Source organism: Halichoeres trimaculatus, unplaced genomic scaffold, assembly GCF_033239565.1.
Source record: "Halichoeres trimaculatus isolate MK-OKI-2021-1 unplaced genomic scaffold, fHalTri1.1 fHalTri1_scaffold_17, whole genome shotgun sequence".
Classification (NCBI taxonomy): domain Eukaryota; kingdom Metazoa; phylum Chordata; class Actinopteri; order Labriformes; family Labridae; genus Halichoeres; species Halichoeres trimaculatus.
In genome coordinates, this window is record NW_027437195.1 from 9,257,459 (window position 1) to 9,275,790 (window position 18,332).

The window sequence follows — 18,332 nt, forward strand, 5'->3', positions numbered from 1 at the left end:
AGTTGAGATTTAATGAGCTCTCGACTAGAGCATGGGCATCGAGATAGTTATTTGTTTTTCGGATGCTTTTGTGTTCATATAAAACAGAAAAAAACTTGCATTTGTAGAGAGCAATTTCCATGTTGTAGGAAGTCACAGCTCTTGATCACTTTCAAAAGTAGTTCGAATTTTAATAATAATCTATTTTTAATAATAATCATCACATGGTTTAAAAGTTGTTCCTGAGGTTTAAAAGTTTCCTTCAATCTGAAAGTTAACTTTAACTCTACATCTGTGTTGATTAAATTCTTTGCATTAAGCTGATTAACCCTAACAACCATTTGTGGTGGGATCATCTGCAGAGTTTATCAGATTAACATCATTTTCATTGACCTGTAGCTGCTGACGGCCCAGGAGATCGCTTCATCATGGGAGAGTCACAGGCTGGACAACAGGTCAGCTGTAACACACTAACACTGCTCAAATGTTTGAGTCCTGATTCATGTAACCAAACCCCAGCAGAACAGCCCTCACCTATCCTAGTAGCAGTAAAGTCCTGTAATACCACCGCTGTCACTATAAGGAGAAAAATCTAACGCTAAATCTACTCTGCAGATCCTGCTGTTCATTCTTGGAGTAATGCTTCTTGGAAATTAACCTCTGATGTTACACCCACTGAGATACTACTTCTGTTATCGATGCTAATGCTTTAACTTTGACTACAAAGACTGAGTCTTACTCCAATGTAAAGCCATCCAGGGAAATAATAACTAGTTAACATCTTGCATATTGGCTGTAAGGTGACAGTAAAACAACCTACTTGTACTTTCAGGAGGTGTTTAACAGAGATGAATGGTTTAAATAACGCAAATGATTTCATCCATTAAGGAAGAAACAGATCCTGAAACAGATGCTATTCCATTAAAAAAAAGGGACCTGACAGAGCATTAGACGTAACCCAGGGTATCTGTGCTCTGATGAGAAGGACAAGCTCTCAGTAAAGAAACCACCACTGATCATAATCCTGCCCTGATGCCTCACTGATCAGTCAAATTGATTTTCAGTGCATTGATTCAGGTTTCACTAACGCTGACACTACATTTCCTACCATGTGGCCACTAATAACCTCCACAACCCAGCTGTGCAGAATAGGCAGCAAAATCCAGGACATTAACAGGGCACACTTAGCCAGTTGAAAGAGGCAGACATTTTTCCTCCAAGCACTGCAGGGCACCAGTATGCCCCAGTGGTTAGGTTGTGCTTTCACCTTGTTTCCTGCCTGGTTGACAATCCTGTCCTCTCTGAATAAAGCCTGAAAAATTAAACAATGAATAATGACAGTGGAAGTAAGTCAAATACATTGTCATTCAACCTTTGGACCAATCTGAGTCTGATCAAGCTTTATGTCTCTGTGCAGCCCACCCATACTGTGATGCCAGGTCAGGTGATGAGGGTGACAACCGGGGCTCCCATTCCTTGTGGAGCTGATGCTGTGGTCCAAGTAGAAGATACAGAGCTCCTGCGAGAGTCTGAGGATGTGAGGACATACACAGACCGGGTCACATTTATGTTATTAGCAATGGGCTCCACAGGCTCAGTTTTATTAAGCGTCTGTTTCCTTTTCAGGGCACAGAGGAGCTGGAGGTGAGGATCATGGTCCAGGCTCGACCCGGTCAGGACATCAGGTATATTAACAGCCACACTATGCTGAGTTAAAGTTGTTGCTTTGAAAGCTACACAAGGAAGCGACATATGACTGTAACACTGTGTGTGTGTGTGCCTAGGCCAATAGGTCACGACATCAGACGAGGAGAGTGTGTGTTGGCCAAAGGAACACACATGGGACCCTCAGAGATCGGCTTGTTGGCTACAGTGGGAGTGACCGAGGTCAGCGTGCACAAGTTCCCTGTGGTGGCTGTCATGTCCACTGGAAATGAGGTAAACATGAAAGAAAAGGTGGAATCAGTGTTCTAACAAGACAGACTCTGGTAAACACTGAGGGTGTCAAAGACACAACGAATGATTCAATAAATAAGGAGTTGATAAACTCCTGATTCTTCTTACATTATTAGCATTTTTGAGTTATATAACAAACTGCAATTTATGGTAACAGTCAGGGAGCACACTTTTAGTTCAGGCAGTATAAACTAACTACAAAAAAACAGAGCCATTTTGAAAAATTGAGACTGTGTAACTCCTAAAATCTTACACAAAGGGAGTTAAATGCATCCCTCTGGGAAGTCGTGCTGTTGCAGGTACTCCTAACAGGCATTGTGCATACATTCAGGACAACACTGACCCCATTCTTTGCAAAAGAGCCTCAGATCAGAAAGCCTCTAATTTAACCCCAGTTTATAGCCGTGTGCAGTGTGAGGGAAACACTGAATTTCTTACAATACACTGTTTTTTGTAAAACCACTGTTTCTGTCAAAATCAAGAGGATTTTGTTTCACACAAATACTAGAAGCATACATTTGTATCTTTAATGCGATAAAGTAAGCCTTTGAATAAATTAGAAGATCGAAATAAGGCCTTGTGCTAATATAGCCAAGCCATTAGACTGCTTCAAATACATGCTTGGTTCAAATAAAGGCCATGATACAATTCCTCCATGTTTCTTCTTTTCGTGACTACAGTTGTTGAATCCAGAGGACGACCTCCACCCGGGCAAAATCAGAGACTCAAACCGCTCCACTCTGCTGTCCACCATCCAGGAACACGGATATCCCACCATCAATCTGGGCATAGTTGGAGACAAGTAAGAGCAGTTTTCTCACATTATGTTTATTTACACTCAATCAGACTTTTCTTTTAAAGTTCCCATATTCCGCTCCTTTTCTGCAGTTTAATATGGATCATTGATGTCTTCATGAAATGGTAGTAACATGTTTTGGTCCAAAAAGCCAATAAATCAAGCACAGCAGCATTGTTTCCAGGCTCTCATAGCCCCTCTGATCAGAACGCTCTGATTTAGTGGGCGTGACCTTCATATGTAAATGAGCCACTGCTGATACCGCCCTGCTCTTCCACATCACTGAGAGTGGCGCCACGAGCTCCAAGTGCAAAAACAGCGAAGCTCGTTTACTGTAACATTACATGCTAAAACAACAGGCTAACCGCAGCTAAAGTTAGCATCCTGAAGCTAACACAGAGACAGGGGGACACTGAGGAAAAGCTCTTACATCTGCTCCACAGTACACAGCATTTAAAATACTCACATTTCCAGGGTCTGAGGTTTGTTGGTGGGTGGTTGATAATGCGCCTGGATTCAGGACCAGTCTATTTGCTAGCCCTCTGTTGTACTGTCCAAAGTTGGAAAAGCAGTCAGCTGTGAAGTGACGAGCACACACATGCACAGTTTTACTGAGTGTAGCTGGAACATTTCCTTGATAAATGAACTCTAGCCACTTAGTCTTGTCTTCTTAGGAGATGGGAAGCTTGTGCATGGAACAATGTGGCTGTTTACAGCCAAAAACAGAGCAGTGATGGCTGCTGGAGAGATTTCTCCCCAGATGCGGCGAGAGGAGTGGGCGGGGAGGGGTTTCGGGGGTGTTTGCTCTAGTGGACCAATCAGGTCAGGCTTGCTCCAGATTGGTCGAAAAAGGGACTGGCTGACGTCGGCAAACCCCAGAAATTCCAAACAGCTTGTTGTAGGTCAGGATTTTACATTCGCAAGCACTACTAAGTGCAGGTTTTGTCATTAAATATCAAATTTTGTGGGCTGGGAGGAAAGCCAAAGACCCTCAAATTTCACTAAAAGACTAAAAAAAAGTGATTTTTGCATAATATGGGACCTTTAAAACAAAAAAGTCACCAATGATACAGAAAATATTTATCTTCAGTAGTTATGGTTTGAGCTTTTGGGTTAGATTCACAGAAGATATATTCACAGATAATATTGATAAAATTTCTATGTTTGTGAGCCAATAAATACTGTCCATTAATCTGACTAAAACATACTGTGACTGTTATTATCATCATCAGTTACATGTGTGAGACTCAGCACCAACATGCTCACTTCCTCCATATGATTGGAGACGGTGCAGCAGCAGAGGAGATAAGCTTCGGACAGACAAATCCAGCTTACGTCTGTCTTAGATAATTACTAAAATTAATATCTTGAGCTGGGACCAAGTTTGAAAAGAGTTCTCCAACCTTTTAATGCTACATTTAATTAAGACTTATGTGGGACAGAGTGAAACAGCAATAAAATCATTACAGCAGAGGCCAACACAACCAACCTTCCATGTCCCAAGCTTCAGAAAACTGGAACCTCATTTCCCATCATGCCCCTTGATTATTTTCTTACTGTTGGCACATTCCTGCTGGAGAAATGCCCGTATCTTTCAAACTTTACGTCATGTGCTACAAGCTTCTTATACTAATATTACATTTTCAGTCCCAGTCCAACTTAACCTGGACGACTTTAACAGGATTATTTTCTCAGACTTGAAAAGCTCCTTCACAGACACAGAGAGCGTCACACAGCTGATTGATGTGTCATGGTTGTGTTTTCAGCCCTGATGACCTGCTGTCCGCTCTCCACGAGGGAATCAGCCGTGCTGATGTTATCATCACCTCAGGGGGTGTGTCCATGGGAGAGAAGGTAATCTCCTCCACTTTTGATACAACCTAAACCCTCAAAATTAACTGTTTTTACATGTTTTACAAATCTTTCTGTTTACTGTCAAGGTTCATGTCAATCATGTTGTTTTCTTTGTATTTGTGTCTGGTTTTCCTCAGGACTACCTGAAACAGGTGCTGGATATCGATCTTCATGCCCAGATTCACTTTGGACGAGTCTTTATGAAACCAGGGTGAGATGACTGCTTCTGCTTTGATTACTTCTACTCATCCTACCTCAGCTCCTACCTCCACCTTTTCTACTTTTACTGCTACCTCTGCTCCCGTCACTTCCTCCTTCCACTTCCTGCTGATACTGCTAGTAATAAACTAAGTTCTTGAGGTGGAAGCCATGTGTAATTTTAGGGCTACTTTTTGGAGTTGAAGTGCAATTAAAACTTTGAAGCTTTTATCTCAGGGATTACAAATGTTACCTTCTGGTGCAGTTTCTGCTGTATTTTTTCTCCTGCTTGCGGAGCTGCTTTTACTGTTTTACCCACACTTATTTTTTTTCCATTATCCACTATTGCCTTCTTCAGCTTATCTCTCCTGCAACCAAAGCTCCTTATATTTCTATGATTTATTCTCTTATTGCTGGTAATTGCAGTAAAATAACCTGCCTTTGACCACAGTGACATTAAGATGAAAAATAACAACCTGTGTGTTTCTCCTCCTCAGTCTTCCTACTACCTTCGCCACAGCTGACATTGACGGAGCACGGAAACTCATCTTTGCCCTGCCAGGTACGATGCATTCGTGTGAGGAAACTGTGCCGGTGTGTGTTGTTTTGTTGTCAGTGTGTGTACATGTCCTCCCTGGAACCTCTCTGGCACCCTGCTGCTTAGCCCTGAGGGTCTCATTTAGTGTATCTTAGATAATTCATCTGGAGCTGTGTCCGCTTTGATGTATGTAACTATTGTCTTGGTGCACTTTGCCAGTACACAAATCAGGTTAGCACATTATAAGATGCAGTTAGATGCTATGGTCTTGGTTCAGGTGTAACTTTCTCTATAACAAGAATCAAATTTTTCCCTTGGTCCCCTTACTTTGAAACATTCAGAGTCTTTATAGCCAACTGGTACAAAAAAAGTCTGTCATATGAAATTGTTACAGTGAAATAAAAAAGAGTATGTTTCTGCATACAGACATGGAAAGTAACACAGCAAAAGAAACGCACTATATAAATTGAGCGCTATGCTTTAGTGTCGGCTAACACTGTTTTGTTGTTTTCCAGGTAACCCAGTGTCTGCAGTGGTGACGTGTAACCTGTTTGTGATTCCTGCGTTGAGGAAAATGCAGGGCATACTGGACCCAAGACCTACGATTATTAAAGCTAGGGTAAAATACACACACACACACACACTCACACACATACACACACATACACACGAGAAAGTTGAAGCAGAAAATCAAAGTAATTCTGGGAGGCAGCTATAACTTTCAGATGAGCTCCCTAGAGACAAAAAATCCACGTTGTGTACATTAGTGAAATGTTTCATACGTCTTCCAGCTCTCCTGTGATGTGAAGCTGGATCCAAGACCAGAGTACCACCGCTGCATTCTCACCTGGCATCACCAGGAGCCTCTGCCCTGGGCACAAAGCACAGGTGAGGACATGGACATATATCCTTTACACCAGGACTATATGTCCTCAGAAAACTGCCATTGACATAAATATCAGGGGGTAAGTGGCACAATAGAAAGTTCGATATCATAAGCTTTATAATGTGTTCCATGTGACCCTAACTGTTTCATATGCCTGCTTTATACTGTTTATGTCAGTATTATGTATTAATATTCCTTGGCTGGTCCCTAAACCACCCCCTGCTACTTTCCCTACGTCCGTCCCTTCAATCACACACAAAGGGTTCACCACATTCACTACCACTTTCAAGCTCCATGTTATCACCCGCTTAATGTGAGCTGCTTCATACAATTTAAATGATGATAGCTCCTGATGGTTGTTAGAAATGTTAACACAAAAACCCAGGTTTGATAAAAGCTTTTCTGGCGTTGAAAGACCTGTGAAGGGCTAAATATTCACAAGATGTTTGCAAAAAAAGAAGACTAAGGACTAAGGATCATAATCCATGAGAAAGGCTCATTGATTTTACATCAGAAAGTAAAAGCCAAACAGCTTCAGTTTGATAACAACTCTGCCCTTCAGAGATGCAGAAATTGAGACACTGCAATTACACTTTGTCTTTAATTGAGACAGGCTGTTTTAGTGGGATTACGGTACTATGTGGATGTCTTTGATCAGGGATTGATTAACACCTTTTAGAAAATAAGGAGGGAATATTCAACTGGATGATGGTCTTATCATGAAGCCTAAACATATCCTGTATTCTTCCTCTGGTCTTGCAGGTAACCAGGTATCCAGCAGACTAATGTCAATGCGTAGTGCCAACGGTCTGCTGATGCTGCCTCCTAAAACAGAGCAGTACGTGGAGCTGCACAAAGGAGAGGTCGTGGACGTCATGGTCATCGGACGACTATGATGCAGGTGCAGTACACTTTTTCAATTTGTGGTAAGCTTTTGGCTTCAAGCACACCAAGACACAAGGATATCATGATATGTTTGACTGAGGATATGATCATTTTCCCACCAGACTTCAACGTCACTCGCTACCGATTACCATGGCAGTGCCAGGACTTCCTGTCTGGACAGGAAACGGGCGGGGACAGGAAGTGATGCATGTCTACCTGGTCGCCATTAGCTGTGATGTCATATGCAACAGCCAATCGGAGCCAGCGAAGGCTGAATTCTCATTGGTCTGCTTTGAGGAGATCACTGTATTTCAATGGAGAAAAAAATGTGAAAAAAATATATAAAATACGAGATTTATTCTGTAATATTATTATTATCCTGATGATAATGATTATTAATATTCTTAATTAATATTCTATTTATTATTATTATCATGGTTCTGATTGAATATTATCATCTTAGTAGTAATCATGCCCTCTTCTCCCCTGTTCATTTGCTTTGTGCGTTTGACATTTTTCCCAGTAGATATAGAGAATAGAGGCTTTCCCTCCTTCCTCCACTCCTTCTCACCTTCTTTCCTTCTCTCCTCCCTTCTTTCTCTCTCTCTCTCTACTTCTTCTTCTTCTTCTTCTTTTCGATATAGAAACTTCCTGATTACCTCTCCTTGCACTACCACTACATCTGCTCCTGAAACACTGACCCTTACATCAGTATTGACAGATATATATGAACTAAAGACTTTTAAAGATATCTTTTGATCAAAGCTGCTGATATAGTTTGTGCCGGTGCAGAAAATATTACCCACTTTGGGAAAAAAAAGAAGAAAATACAAAGAGAACTGTTTTTTTTTTTAATTATTGTTTTCAAGATGTTAAACTTTAAAACCATCCTGAGTCACAAAAGCTCGTCATAACTCTCAATGAAAGCCATTCAACTCTTAAAGGTGGGTCAGTGGTCATACTGGAAGGATTCCTCTGGTCCTTATATCAAATATTACTGCTCTTACTGGAAATATGAGGATTTCATATCAGAGATGGGACGCTGATTAATTAGTGCAACTCTAACCCTGCATTTAAGTGCTGTTTCTTCAAGGTTTACACCACGAAACACAGTCAACACTTGTTGGACTGGGGCGATCTTTTGTACAAGTGCCATTTCCAACATTTTACTACTAAAAAGGATAATGCTTGTGATATTTCATCATTTTCTTTTACCCAGATCCCATGAAATGACCAGAAACTACTACTGTGCTTCAAGTTTCTCTTTTTGCTTGCAACATAAAAAAGGCTGCTATGTCCAAAAATGATTTGATTGGAATTAGTTCATAGTTTATTAGACAGTATCCGGCTGTAAGTTTATTTTTATTTTCTGCTTGCTTGAGAAACAGAGAAATATTCCTCTTTGTTAGTTGTTGCACAGAGCTGATACCTAATTCTTAGGTTAATGAATTTTTATAAAATGCTAAACATGATGTAGCTAACAAGTTTTAGAGCGATTTTTGAGTGAACTTAGGCCAAAATGCATGGCCCACTGTTGTGTTTGTATTAATTTTGGGGCAACAGTGGAGTCATACGGTGTAAAAGAGATCATTTGTATTGAGAAATGATGTTTGTCTTATCATGAAAGGGTTTCGCTTCCACGACAAGCAGCTCATTACGTACAGGCCTGTTTGTTTCACTCAGATTCCTTTATAAGTAAAAGTATTTAAGCCAAATACTGATGAAGAAAGGATTTTATTTATTCGCTCATGGTTTGAGCTGTATCCATAATAAGCTGTAAAAATGAACCAACAGAACCACAAGAATCACCCGTTTGAGTGTTCCTGCCTTGTCACTGTCAGTTTGAGACATTTTCTTTTCCTCTTATCTGTCCTTAAATTTCCTTGTGTCCTACTCTTTGCTCTGTTAAGTGTTTACTTCTTGAGTTTTGCAGATTTCTCTTGTGTACCCTAAAGTTTTTTTTTGTCTGTAACTTCTTCTCAATTTGTCTCTTCTTATCTCCTTCCTCACATTCCCCACTGTAAACAGAAAACAATTAAGCAGACTTCTTTTGGTACATTGCTGTGATTACAGCTAGTCCAAAGTCTGTGATAGGATTCGCAGTGTGTGAAAAACAAGATCAAGTTTAAGGAGACTTCAAAAAAGCATAATTCAACTTTGTATAATCTGTTGTTTTTGGTCCTTTGATGGGATTTTTTTTAAAGTTAGAAACATATAATATCATCAGCTTTATACTTTTAGTAGCCAAAGATTCATGGCCAATCACACGTCTTCATCTTTTTTTCAAACCAACAAATATGAAGGAAAATGTTTGATCGAGCTGTGAAAAAACTTCCAACTCAACATCACTTGAAGGCAGGGTGTTGTGTTCAGGTGCTCGAAAACTACACAGCTGGAATCTTTCTACCATGACAGTGTAAAGGTGCTTGTTAATGTAAAAGAAAAAAAAAACTAAATCATGTGACTGCTTCTCTCTCAATGTGCTGTACGTAGTCAGAGCTACACTGAGACAAATAGAAAACCTTAGGCTGAGTTTACTGTTAGCATTAACAAGCTGGTAGGCTAATGTTATCCTGCTGATTTAACACCAAACTTAAATTGTTTACCGATTAACAAGGACCATTCAAATGCATCAAATGCAATCTGTGATTCCTGAGCATTCACCAATGCACCATACCTTAACTCCTCATGTCCCTCTGATTCTTCCTGTCAGTGTGATCAGTGCCAAACAGACCCACACAGTCAAAGGTCAATGCTGCGTTCAGGTCATATAGGAAAGACTGGCACCTGTTTCAAGTTATTTTTAAGTATGGACACAGAAGGGTCAATATAATTGAGTTTTTGGGGTTGATTCTGGTTGTTCGTGATTATCCTAGAGTGAACTTCCAGATCTGATGCTCATGTGCCCTACATTTCCCTTGTGACTTGAATGCAGCACCAGCCAAAACTTCTGATCTTTGACCCCTCTCCTGATAGGCTGATACAGTCTTCCTACACACCTTCCGCCATTTCTACCCTCCCCTCTCATCTTCCTCTCTCTCCCTCCTCCTCTTCCTCCTCCACTCTTGCATGCCCGTAAAAGGGGGGTGTGTCTTTCTCTTTGGGCAGGCGTGTCCTCCAGGCATGAGACCAGAGGTGCAGCACCTGGGTGGGGTCTTGATCTGATGAAGTTATGTTTATATCAGTTATCTGCAATTGTTGGTGGCAAAGAAGACGTGTTAAGAGTCCAGGCTCTTGGTACCAACACTGTCTTCTTGTTCATTCCACCGGCACGGATGTCAGAAACTTCCCAGTTACCTCAAATGCACCATAAATCTATCAATCAGTGGCTTATGCTGTGTTCAAGCCATGTAGGAGAATGGAAAGTGACGTTTGCAGGAGTTTAAAGGTGGATTCCCAAGTTTAAATTAATCTAAAAAAGCAGTTATGTTTCCTGATGCTCCTTTTTTTCTTGAATGCAGCATCAGAACACCTCCTGGCACCTGCCCATTGAGAATAAGTCAAACCCAGATAGATCCATTTGAGTGAGAAGAAGCAGGTTATTGTTAAACTGCCTTTGTACTGAGTGATTCGTAACACTGGACTGAACTCAGTGTCACACTGCACACACTATAAACTATGACCAGCACTTGTAATGAAGCAATGACACAGCATTCTACTACTACTGTAAAAATATAATGAAGAGGATGTTTTTTTCTGTAATGATATTATTGAAACTGAAGATGAATTAATAAAAATAATCCTGATTATTCTGTATATGTTGTCTGACCAAGTCATTTTAGCTTTAGGGGGCCAGTGTAAAGAAGCTTATCAAGAAAATTAAAGTCTGTTCTGAGTTTTAATCAGTACATGAACTACAATAACCCTGCACCACAAGTCATTCCCTGTCAGTAAAGCCAAACATCATTGTGTCACAAAGTGTGGCTCAGTTTTGATATAAATAGTTTTGATACCACTTCCTTGTTGGCAATGGATGACTTCTGGGTCTGCTGCACCACCCCCTGTCTGACAAGAGTCGTTACAGGTGAGTTTATAGAGGGGAAATGCACAGAAACAGGAAACACAAGCCACCAGGGAGTGGCATAATTTCTTGAAAATCAACTGAAGTCTATCTATTCTATTAATTTATTAAGGAAAAACGGTTTCAGTAGGCCTACACGGAGCAAAGCGCTTTAATGGGCATAAAACCAGGTACAAATGAAAAACAAACACTACAATCAAAAGAAGGAGCCATGAAATAAAATAAATACTTAATGAAAGTTTTCTGTTAAAACAAGTCGTCAATAATGGAATAAAACAAGGAACTGATGGGGATGTGTCTGTAGTATTAATGCCGGTGTAATGTTCATACACTGCATTCCACAGACGTAGCAACGTTGCTGATTGGTTCACACAAGATTCCTTTCACAGCTCCATCCAATCGAAACCTTTGTTTTATGCAGTCGGTGGTATGCTGACTCCTCCCCCCTGAGTGGAGCTGGAGATGACAGTCTGAGAGGGAGCTCTGCCCTGCTGCGTCCGACAGACGAGCAACAAGTCTGTTAGAGTGAAACTGTGAATTAGAAGAGTGAAACTAAAGTATTTTTGTTTAGCTTAAAAGAAACACTTCGTAACGGGTCACCAGTTGGATTTATCTGTCGAGGGAGTAGGTGAACGCCTCAGGAACAGAGTGAGTATTTGAGTGTTTTCTGGTCTGAGGCGGCTTTGTTATCAACAGGTGCTAGTTAGTTAGCTGCTAACATTAGCCTGATAACGTTTAGGAAAATAATCATATTCCACTTAATAAAGTATGTTAATTCTTTATCTAGGCCTACTTGAGGAGATTAAACGAACTTTATTCAGTTTGTTTCAGCAGAAAATTGGGCCAATTACAGTTAGCTTGTTATTATAGCTGGGTTCATAAGGTTTACTTTGATAGAGTAACAGGCTAACCAAAACAGCTATAGCTACTCATTTTGTGTTAGCTGTCAGTATCACCTGTTAAATATTAACAGAATACACCCTAAATGTTTCATAGATCTTTATTTTAACCTAAAAGAACAATATATTCAATCACACCAGTGGAGGGTTTTCAGTTTGTTGTATGTCAGTGTGCCATTATCATCCACTGTCATTGGAAAATTAACAGAATGACCTAATCTATTCCCTAAATAACTAAATAATGTCTTATCTTTGTGTACATTTGAATAACTTATATTAGTCTTTGCTTTGTAATTCACGCTAAACAATAATGAGTAGCAAATAAAGAAGCCATATGCTTTTTGAAACTGAATCAATGATTACCTGCTGTGCACCTACAATGTGTTGCAAAAGAGTAAAGCTGTACCCATTAAAGGTGGAAATGCCTGATGACTCACGGCTGGATATATGATACTTGGCACATGGTTATAGAGTAGCATGAGTTGACACAGTAACAATACCTTAATGTATACATTTTACAGCAACTATATATACATACATTAAACCTTTTTAAAGGCAGTATGAATGGTAATGGATTTAATCTTGGTACTTCGGTATGTTGTCACTAAAATGAAACAATACACATCTTTTAGTGTGTCAATTGAATTTACAGATCAACCTAATGATTTAAAATCAGTGTAAAACAAAAAAAGGGCTGAAACTATATAAAGTGACTATCACACAGGTGTTATAACCACTCGTTTCTTGTTAGTAAAAATCTTTCTGCAGTCTGGAGTGGTCTCCCATCGCCCCTGTACTCTCCCTTGTAGCTGATTCTTTCTTTCTTCTTCTTGGCTTTAAAAGATGCAAGTGTGTCTCTTGGCATCTCTTCATTGCTGTATATCAGTCTTATCTCATCTGCTGGTATTCAGCCTTTAGCTTGTTTTGTTTTTCTATAGGTTCTAATCTTATCTCCATTAGAAGAAGGGTATGTGTACATTTGGCTGTGCTGACATTAGATAACAACAACTACAGAGAGAAGCATCAATAGGAGAAGTGACTTATCTCACTTTACTTTGCTTATTTTTTTCTGTGTTTCCTCAAGATTATGATTAAGGATTGTGAATGTCAATCAGTAAACTGTTTAATCAGTTTACAGGACGCACATTCTTGGTATGACTGAAATGTTAAATTAAAGTCATAATTTTGCCAGTGAATTCCTAAATGTGTAAGATAATCGTCAGGAAAATGCTGAGGTCACTCTGCTGAAACATAGACATACACATTCAGTACAATGAGTTATCTTCAAATCTCCATTATCTAGACTTTTTCTCATCAAGCTAAAAAGTAGAATATCCACAAGTAGTTAGAGTAAGCTGATGGGTAATGGATATTTTTTTAAATGTAATTTTTATGTGTTTTATGTGTTTTAATGTATTTTAATTAGGGATGCATGATATTGGATTTTTGCCGATATCAGATATGCCAATATATCGAAACCTCTTTTGGCCGATACCGATAATCATAAGTTTGTTTGTTTTTTTCACTGTAAAGAAAGCTAAGTCTATCCTGTACTGGAATTTATATGTTACTCTTATTGTGACGGTCTTATTTGTTTAAGAAACACACATAAAACAAGACAAAAAACATTTGACTTTACTATAAATAAGAAATACAATAAGAAAGACATTCAGTAATGAAATACAGAAAAATAATTTCTTTAGATCACATGAACTTTGAATGTACAATGCATTTTCAAACATAACCAAGTTGCATTTGATTATTTTAGAGCTACTGTAACAACCTGGTGACAGACACAGAGCTCTGCAGTGCAAATAAATGAAGTGCTACATTTTATTTAAGGAGCTTATTTTTCAGATGGAAAATAATAATAATCTAAACTGAGGAGCACCTTATCAGCTGTGCCTATCGGCAGAAATTTTCATATCTGCCGATACCGATAAACGTGTTTTTAAGCTTTTATCAGGCGATACCGATATTGTGCTGATAATATCGTGCATCCCTAATTTTAATGAATGCAGACTTTTGCTTATGTTTTAGATATTTCAAGCCATATGTGTTGTTTGTGTTTGTACAGCACTTTGGTCAACTTCAGTTGTTTTAAATGGGCTCTATAAATAAAGCTTGAGTTGAGTTGAGTTGAGTTGAGTTAACACTACCAATACCCAATCCTGGTATTGGGTATAGGTGCCCCTCAAAGCTGGACTGGTATCGATAGGAAGAGTGGGTAATTTAAATCAATCAATCCATCAATCAGCGTTTATTTATAGAGCCCTTTACAGAACCCAAAAGGCCCCCAAAGTGCTTTACAGTAGTGTCTAAGGATAAATAAGAACACTAGATAAAAAAGCGACATAAAACAATATAGTAGGAACGATACAAAAAAGGAAAGGTACATAAAAATGCAAGGGAAGATGTGCATAAGGGTGCATAAAAGCCATTTGGAAGAGATAAAACAAGTTAAAAACTAATAAGAGCATGCTACCTAAAAGCCTTAGTCAGGGTTAAAAGTCATTCTAAAAAAGTGAGTTTTCAGTTTAGATTTAAAAAGACCAAAGTCTGTGGTGGTGTGGATGTCTGGGGGCAACCTGTTCCATAATGAAGGTGCAGTGACAGAAAAAGAACGGTCCCCCCACTTTTTATATCTGCTATATATATTTATATATGCTGTTAAACATTTACATTTTTTATAGTTTAAATAAATATTAACTTCAGTAATTCCATATTCTCATTTGTTGCCTTTTACCCAAAACATTACCAGTCTTATCCCACAGTAGAGCATGCAAGTTATTATTTAACACTGGTATCAGATCGGGATCAGTCGAAACCCAAAGCCCAGGTATCCATATTGGAATCAGAAAAGTTGGATCAGTGCATCCCTAGTAAATACAGCAGCAAATGTTCAGGAACATTCTCCCTCACATTGTTCTGATTCATGTTATAATGATATAATCAGAAAAAAAAGCTGTAAATACAAACTTTACCCACCTGGGAGTGTCTGACAGAGAAAATCTCCTACATGTGAGTGGTAAGTTCCTGAAAGATCAGGCCCTTAATGTCACAGAAAGTATCTAAAAAATGTCAAGAGTTCCTACGTAACGGAGGCTTGTGTGTCAGGTCCTTGCTGTGTCTCTGTGAAAGTAACTCACGAAGAAAGCATGCACCAAATTATCAGGCCCAAGGTCTTAAACAGCTGAGAGTGAAATAATCTCATGTTATTGGCTGATTGCAGCGTCTTTGCAGTGTCACACTGTGCGCCTGAGGCTTGTTGATAACACTTTGTCGCCTTTGTTGTTTGGTGTGTTCTTGGCAAGCTTACATTCTCCTGTTTTTAAACAAACACTGTTGAAGTATCCTTAGGAAAAAAAAAACAACTGAGAATAATTTACCAGAACAGTTTTTGGTATTTTAGTGTCAGAGACAGTCCTGTTAGATAAGGACAAGACAAGAAGAGGATGAAATCTACCACTGAGATGTGTGTCATCTTAAGAGATGATCTGATATCATTTTCCCCTGCTCATACCTGTCCTGATATCATGACTTGAGTACCTGCTTTCATCAGGATCCTGTTTTTAATTACAAATCTGAAAAACAATCACATTTGAAGTCATAAAACTTAATTCTCCACCAACAGGTGTCAAACCACCCAAAGAAGTATTCTGTGGTGGAGGGCTGAGCTTGCAAAGAGGGCTGAAGTTTGGCTCGACATTTCTTAAAGGCATAGATGGTGAGGAAGAGAAATATAATTTCCAAGCAGATGAGCATTGTGTAGCAGTGTTTGGGTTGATAAACTCCATAAACTGAGTCTGCTGCTGTGTTGAAAATCATGGGATAAAAGCTAAGTAGATAATGAAACAGTGTTACTTTGAGTTACATTATGATGTGTTCAAGGCCGGGTCAGTAATGTTACTATCAGGCAAAGGTTTAAAACATATGGTCTCCTCACCTTTCTCTGACTGGAACAACTCATGACGTTGTGGTTTTGTCTGTCACTGCTGAAACATGCAGTCTGGTGCCAAATAGTGAAACAATCATCCACAGCGTTTGTTGGCTTCTCTCCAGGTGTAGATTCTTTTTTATGAGCTGTTTGATTTAGGGAACAAACTCTGAAGATAGGTTTAGAGAAGAAATCTGGGCTCTCTGGGCTTGTCACATGCCAAACCTGTCCTGCATGCTGCTTTTTTTATTTTCTGGTGATAATTAAATGGATAAACTTCTTTGGAGATTCTACATTTTGTTCATGTTGTGTTTAAGACAAAGCTGTGGCACTGACCGCAAGTTAAGCTAATGTTTTTATCTGATCATGCTTCTGAACATCAAACCTGGTCTGTTTTTCACAGTGTGGGGTTTCCATGTTTTGCATATTAGCATACACATTAGTAGACCATATTAGCGGTTACTAACAGGTCTGAACTTGAGCCTCATTTGAACAGGTTCTGATGGGAGTGGAATTGTTTTTTGTGCATATTTAGAGGAACATGATGCACACTTGAAGCATCTTCACATCATTTAAAGGTGAAGTCTCACCCTCAGTCAAACCTCTCCTCTCTTTACTGATTCTTGCTGTATAGTCAAGTGCTTGAGCAGACCTCTGACTGAACCCTTTGTTTGTTTTGAGGTTTTGAAATAACTCTCCTACCATGGCACGTTCACATACATAAATTAGCTGAAACAAATAAATAATGTAACGGCGTGGAGCGTTTTTCACGCCCTGGTTCAGATTATCAGTGAGGCATAAAGGTGGTTGAGTGAACAGTTAATTGTATAAAAGATGAAGACACTTTCAAACGGGAGATGTTTCTAAATGTGCTGCTGGTGTTTTGGTGGATTTTTTAAATCTGAACTCGCAAACAGCTGAATGAGAAGATGGCTCACTACGTCTATCTTTCCTAACATCAGGGTGCATAGGTTCTATAGCTGATTTAGGGGATTAATAGCGGAGTGAGCATCTGTCAAAAATGCAATCTTTGGGGTGAAGACGGGTCTGCTCACGCGTACACATGGAGAGAGCTGAAGCGAGCGTCCTGAGGGGTAAGGAGGAAACACACGCTAATATGAGTGATGGCACGAAAGATACGGTTCTTAAGCCGCCTGCCACAGTCCCAGAGTGGGAATATTTTGTTTTTTATCAGAATGAACAAAGTGTGAGCTCATGAACACCAACAAGCTGATATGTCGCATTTGTTTGAAAATAGTGGCGACGAAGAAGAAGAAGGTGAGGTGCAGCGGAGCCTTGTTCTTTGATAATCTGCTCTTACTGAGGCTTTTGGTCTGCAAAGTAAATAGAAATCAAAGCGCCAAATGGTGGACGCTCAAAGACAGCTACATTGCCAAAGAAATGCAGCCCTTCAATACGGTTGAAAGCCAGAAATGTTAAAAATGTTTAACAGACAGTACAGATTGACTGGGAAAAAGTACATGTTACAAACAACTCAGGAACTGTATAAACTCCCTTTTATTTAGTCTGTAGTTTTTATTGTTTTTTTTTGTGTTTTTTTTGAGTTTCGTTTCTTCTTTAGAGACAGGGTCTATGTTTTATTGTTTTTGATTAGTATTAATTATTTTCATTGACATGTATTTTTTTCTAAAAGAGAGTCCATTTCATTTTCATTGTATTTTTTTTCTCTTTCTTCTTTGTTAAATTTATTATATTTTTTGTTTAATTTATTTTATTTAAAAGATCCTGACCTTTTAATTATTAATCATAATTACATCAATGAAAAAATGAAAAAAAAATAATAATAATATTGACAATAATATCGTTTATCGGCAATAATATTTTGGAAAATTATCGTCTAGCAAAATTTGTTATTGTGACAGGCCTACCAAAAAGGTATTCCAATCTGTGACTTTTCATCACTTGGAAATAAAAACAGTTTCTGTCAGTCTATCCATCAGAGTGTCAAACCTTTAAAACCTGATTAACGGCCACAGCTGGTGTGTATGATAAAAAAGTACAGCAGGTATGTATGAGTGTTTTTTGTGAGCTGAAAAAACGTGTTTGTTTTCCGTCTGGAGCGGTGGACTCGTGAGTCAGGTGCAGCTCTTTGGTTCACTGTATAAGACAGTGTGTAAATACCCCACTACTCTCAAACTAAACTGACCTTTAGATAGGCTCTACTGCCAGGTATGAGGTCACATCGCCATGGTGACGGGGTCATAGCTGACTTTTACGCACACACACTCATGCACAGCGAGCTAGTGAAGCAGAGAGGTGAGGACGGGCACATTTAGGCCACAAGCCAGAGAAATACAGAAGTCCTCTGTTCTCAGGAATGCTCTCTCCTTCTCTCTGTGGCCTGATTCAGACTCATAGTAAG

At 39.2% G+C, this 18,332-nt stretch overlaps 2 protein-coding genes across 4 annotated transcripts in view; both read left to right on the forward strand.

Moving 5' to 3' along the window:
• The window catches only part of gphna (gephyrin a), a 29,793-nt gene extending 18,945 nt beyond the window's left edge, over positions 1-10,848 (forward strand). For both annotated transcript variants that reach the window (XM_074691870.1, XM_074691871.1), the window contains 12 exons: positions 379-434; positions 1,397-1,516; positions 1,606-1,664; positions 1,764-1,917; positions 2,616-2,737; positions 4,498-4,585; positions 4,723-4,796; positions 5,281-5,345; positions 5,837-5,940; positions 6,113-6,209; positions 6,970-7,108; positions 7,215-10,848. In XM_074691870.1, coding sequence (XP_074547971.1) covers positions 379-434; positions 1,397-1,516; positions 1,606-1,664; positions 1,764-1,917; positions 2,616-2,737; positions 4,498-4,585; positions 4,723-4,796; positions 5,281-5,345; positions 5,837-5,940; positions 6,113-6,209; positions 6,970-7,103 — 1,073 coding nt within the window. In that variant the 3' untranslated portion in view covers positions 7,104-7,108; positions 7,215-10,848. The remainder of the gene's footprint in view (positions 1-378; positions 435-1,396; positions 1,517-1,605; positions 1,665-1,763; positions 1,918-2,615; positions 2,738-4,497; positions 4,586-4,722; positions 4,797-5,280; positions 5,346-5,836; positions 5,941-6,112; positions 6,210-6,969; positions 7,109-7,214) is intronic.
• Positions 10,849-11,549: 701 nt separating this feature from the next.
• pals1a (protein associated with LIN7 1, MAGUK p55 family member a) overlaps positions 11,550-18,332 on the forward strand; it is a 40,891-nt gene continuing 34,108 nt past the window's right edge. The window contains exon 1 of one of the 2 annotated variants that reach the window (XM_074692502.1): positions 11,550-11,761. The gene's annotated coding sequence lies outside the window, so the exon portion shown is untranslated. Of the gene's footprint in view, positions 11,762-15,658; positions 15,740-18,332 lie in introns of those variants that run through there. The other variant, XM_074692503.1, reaches the window with a different exon arrangement.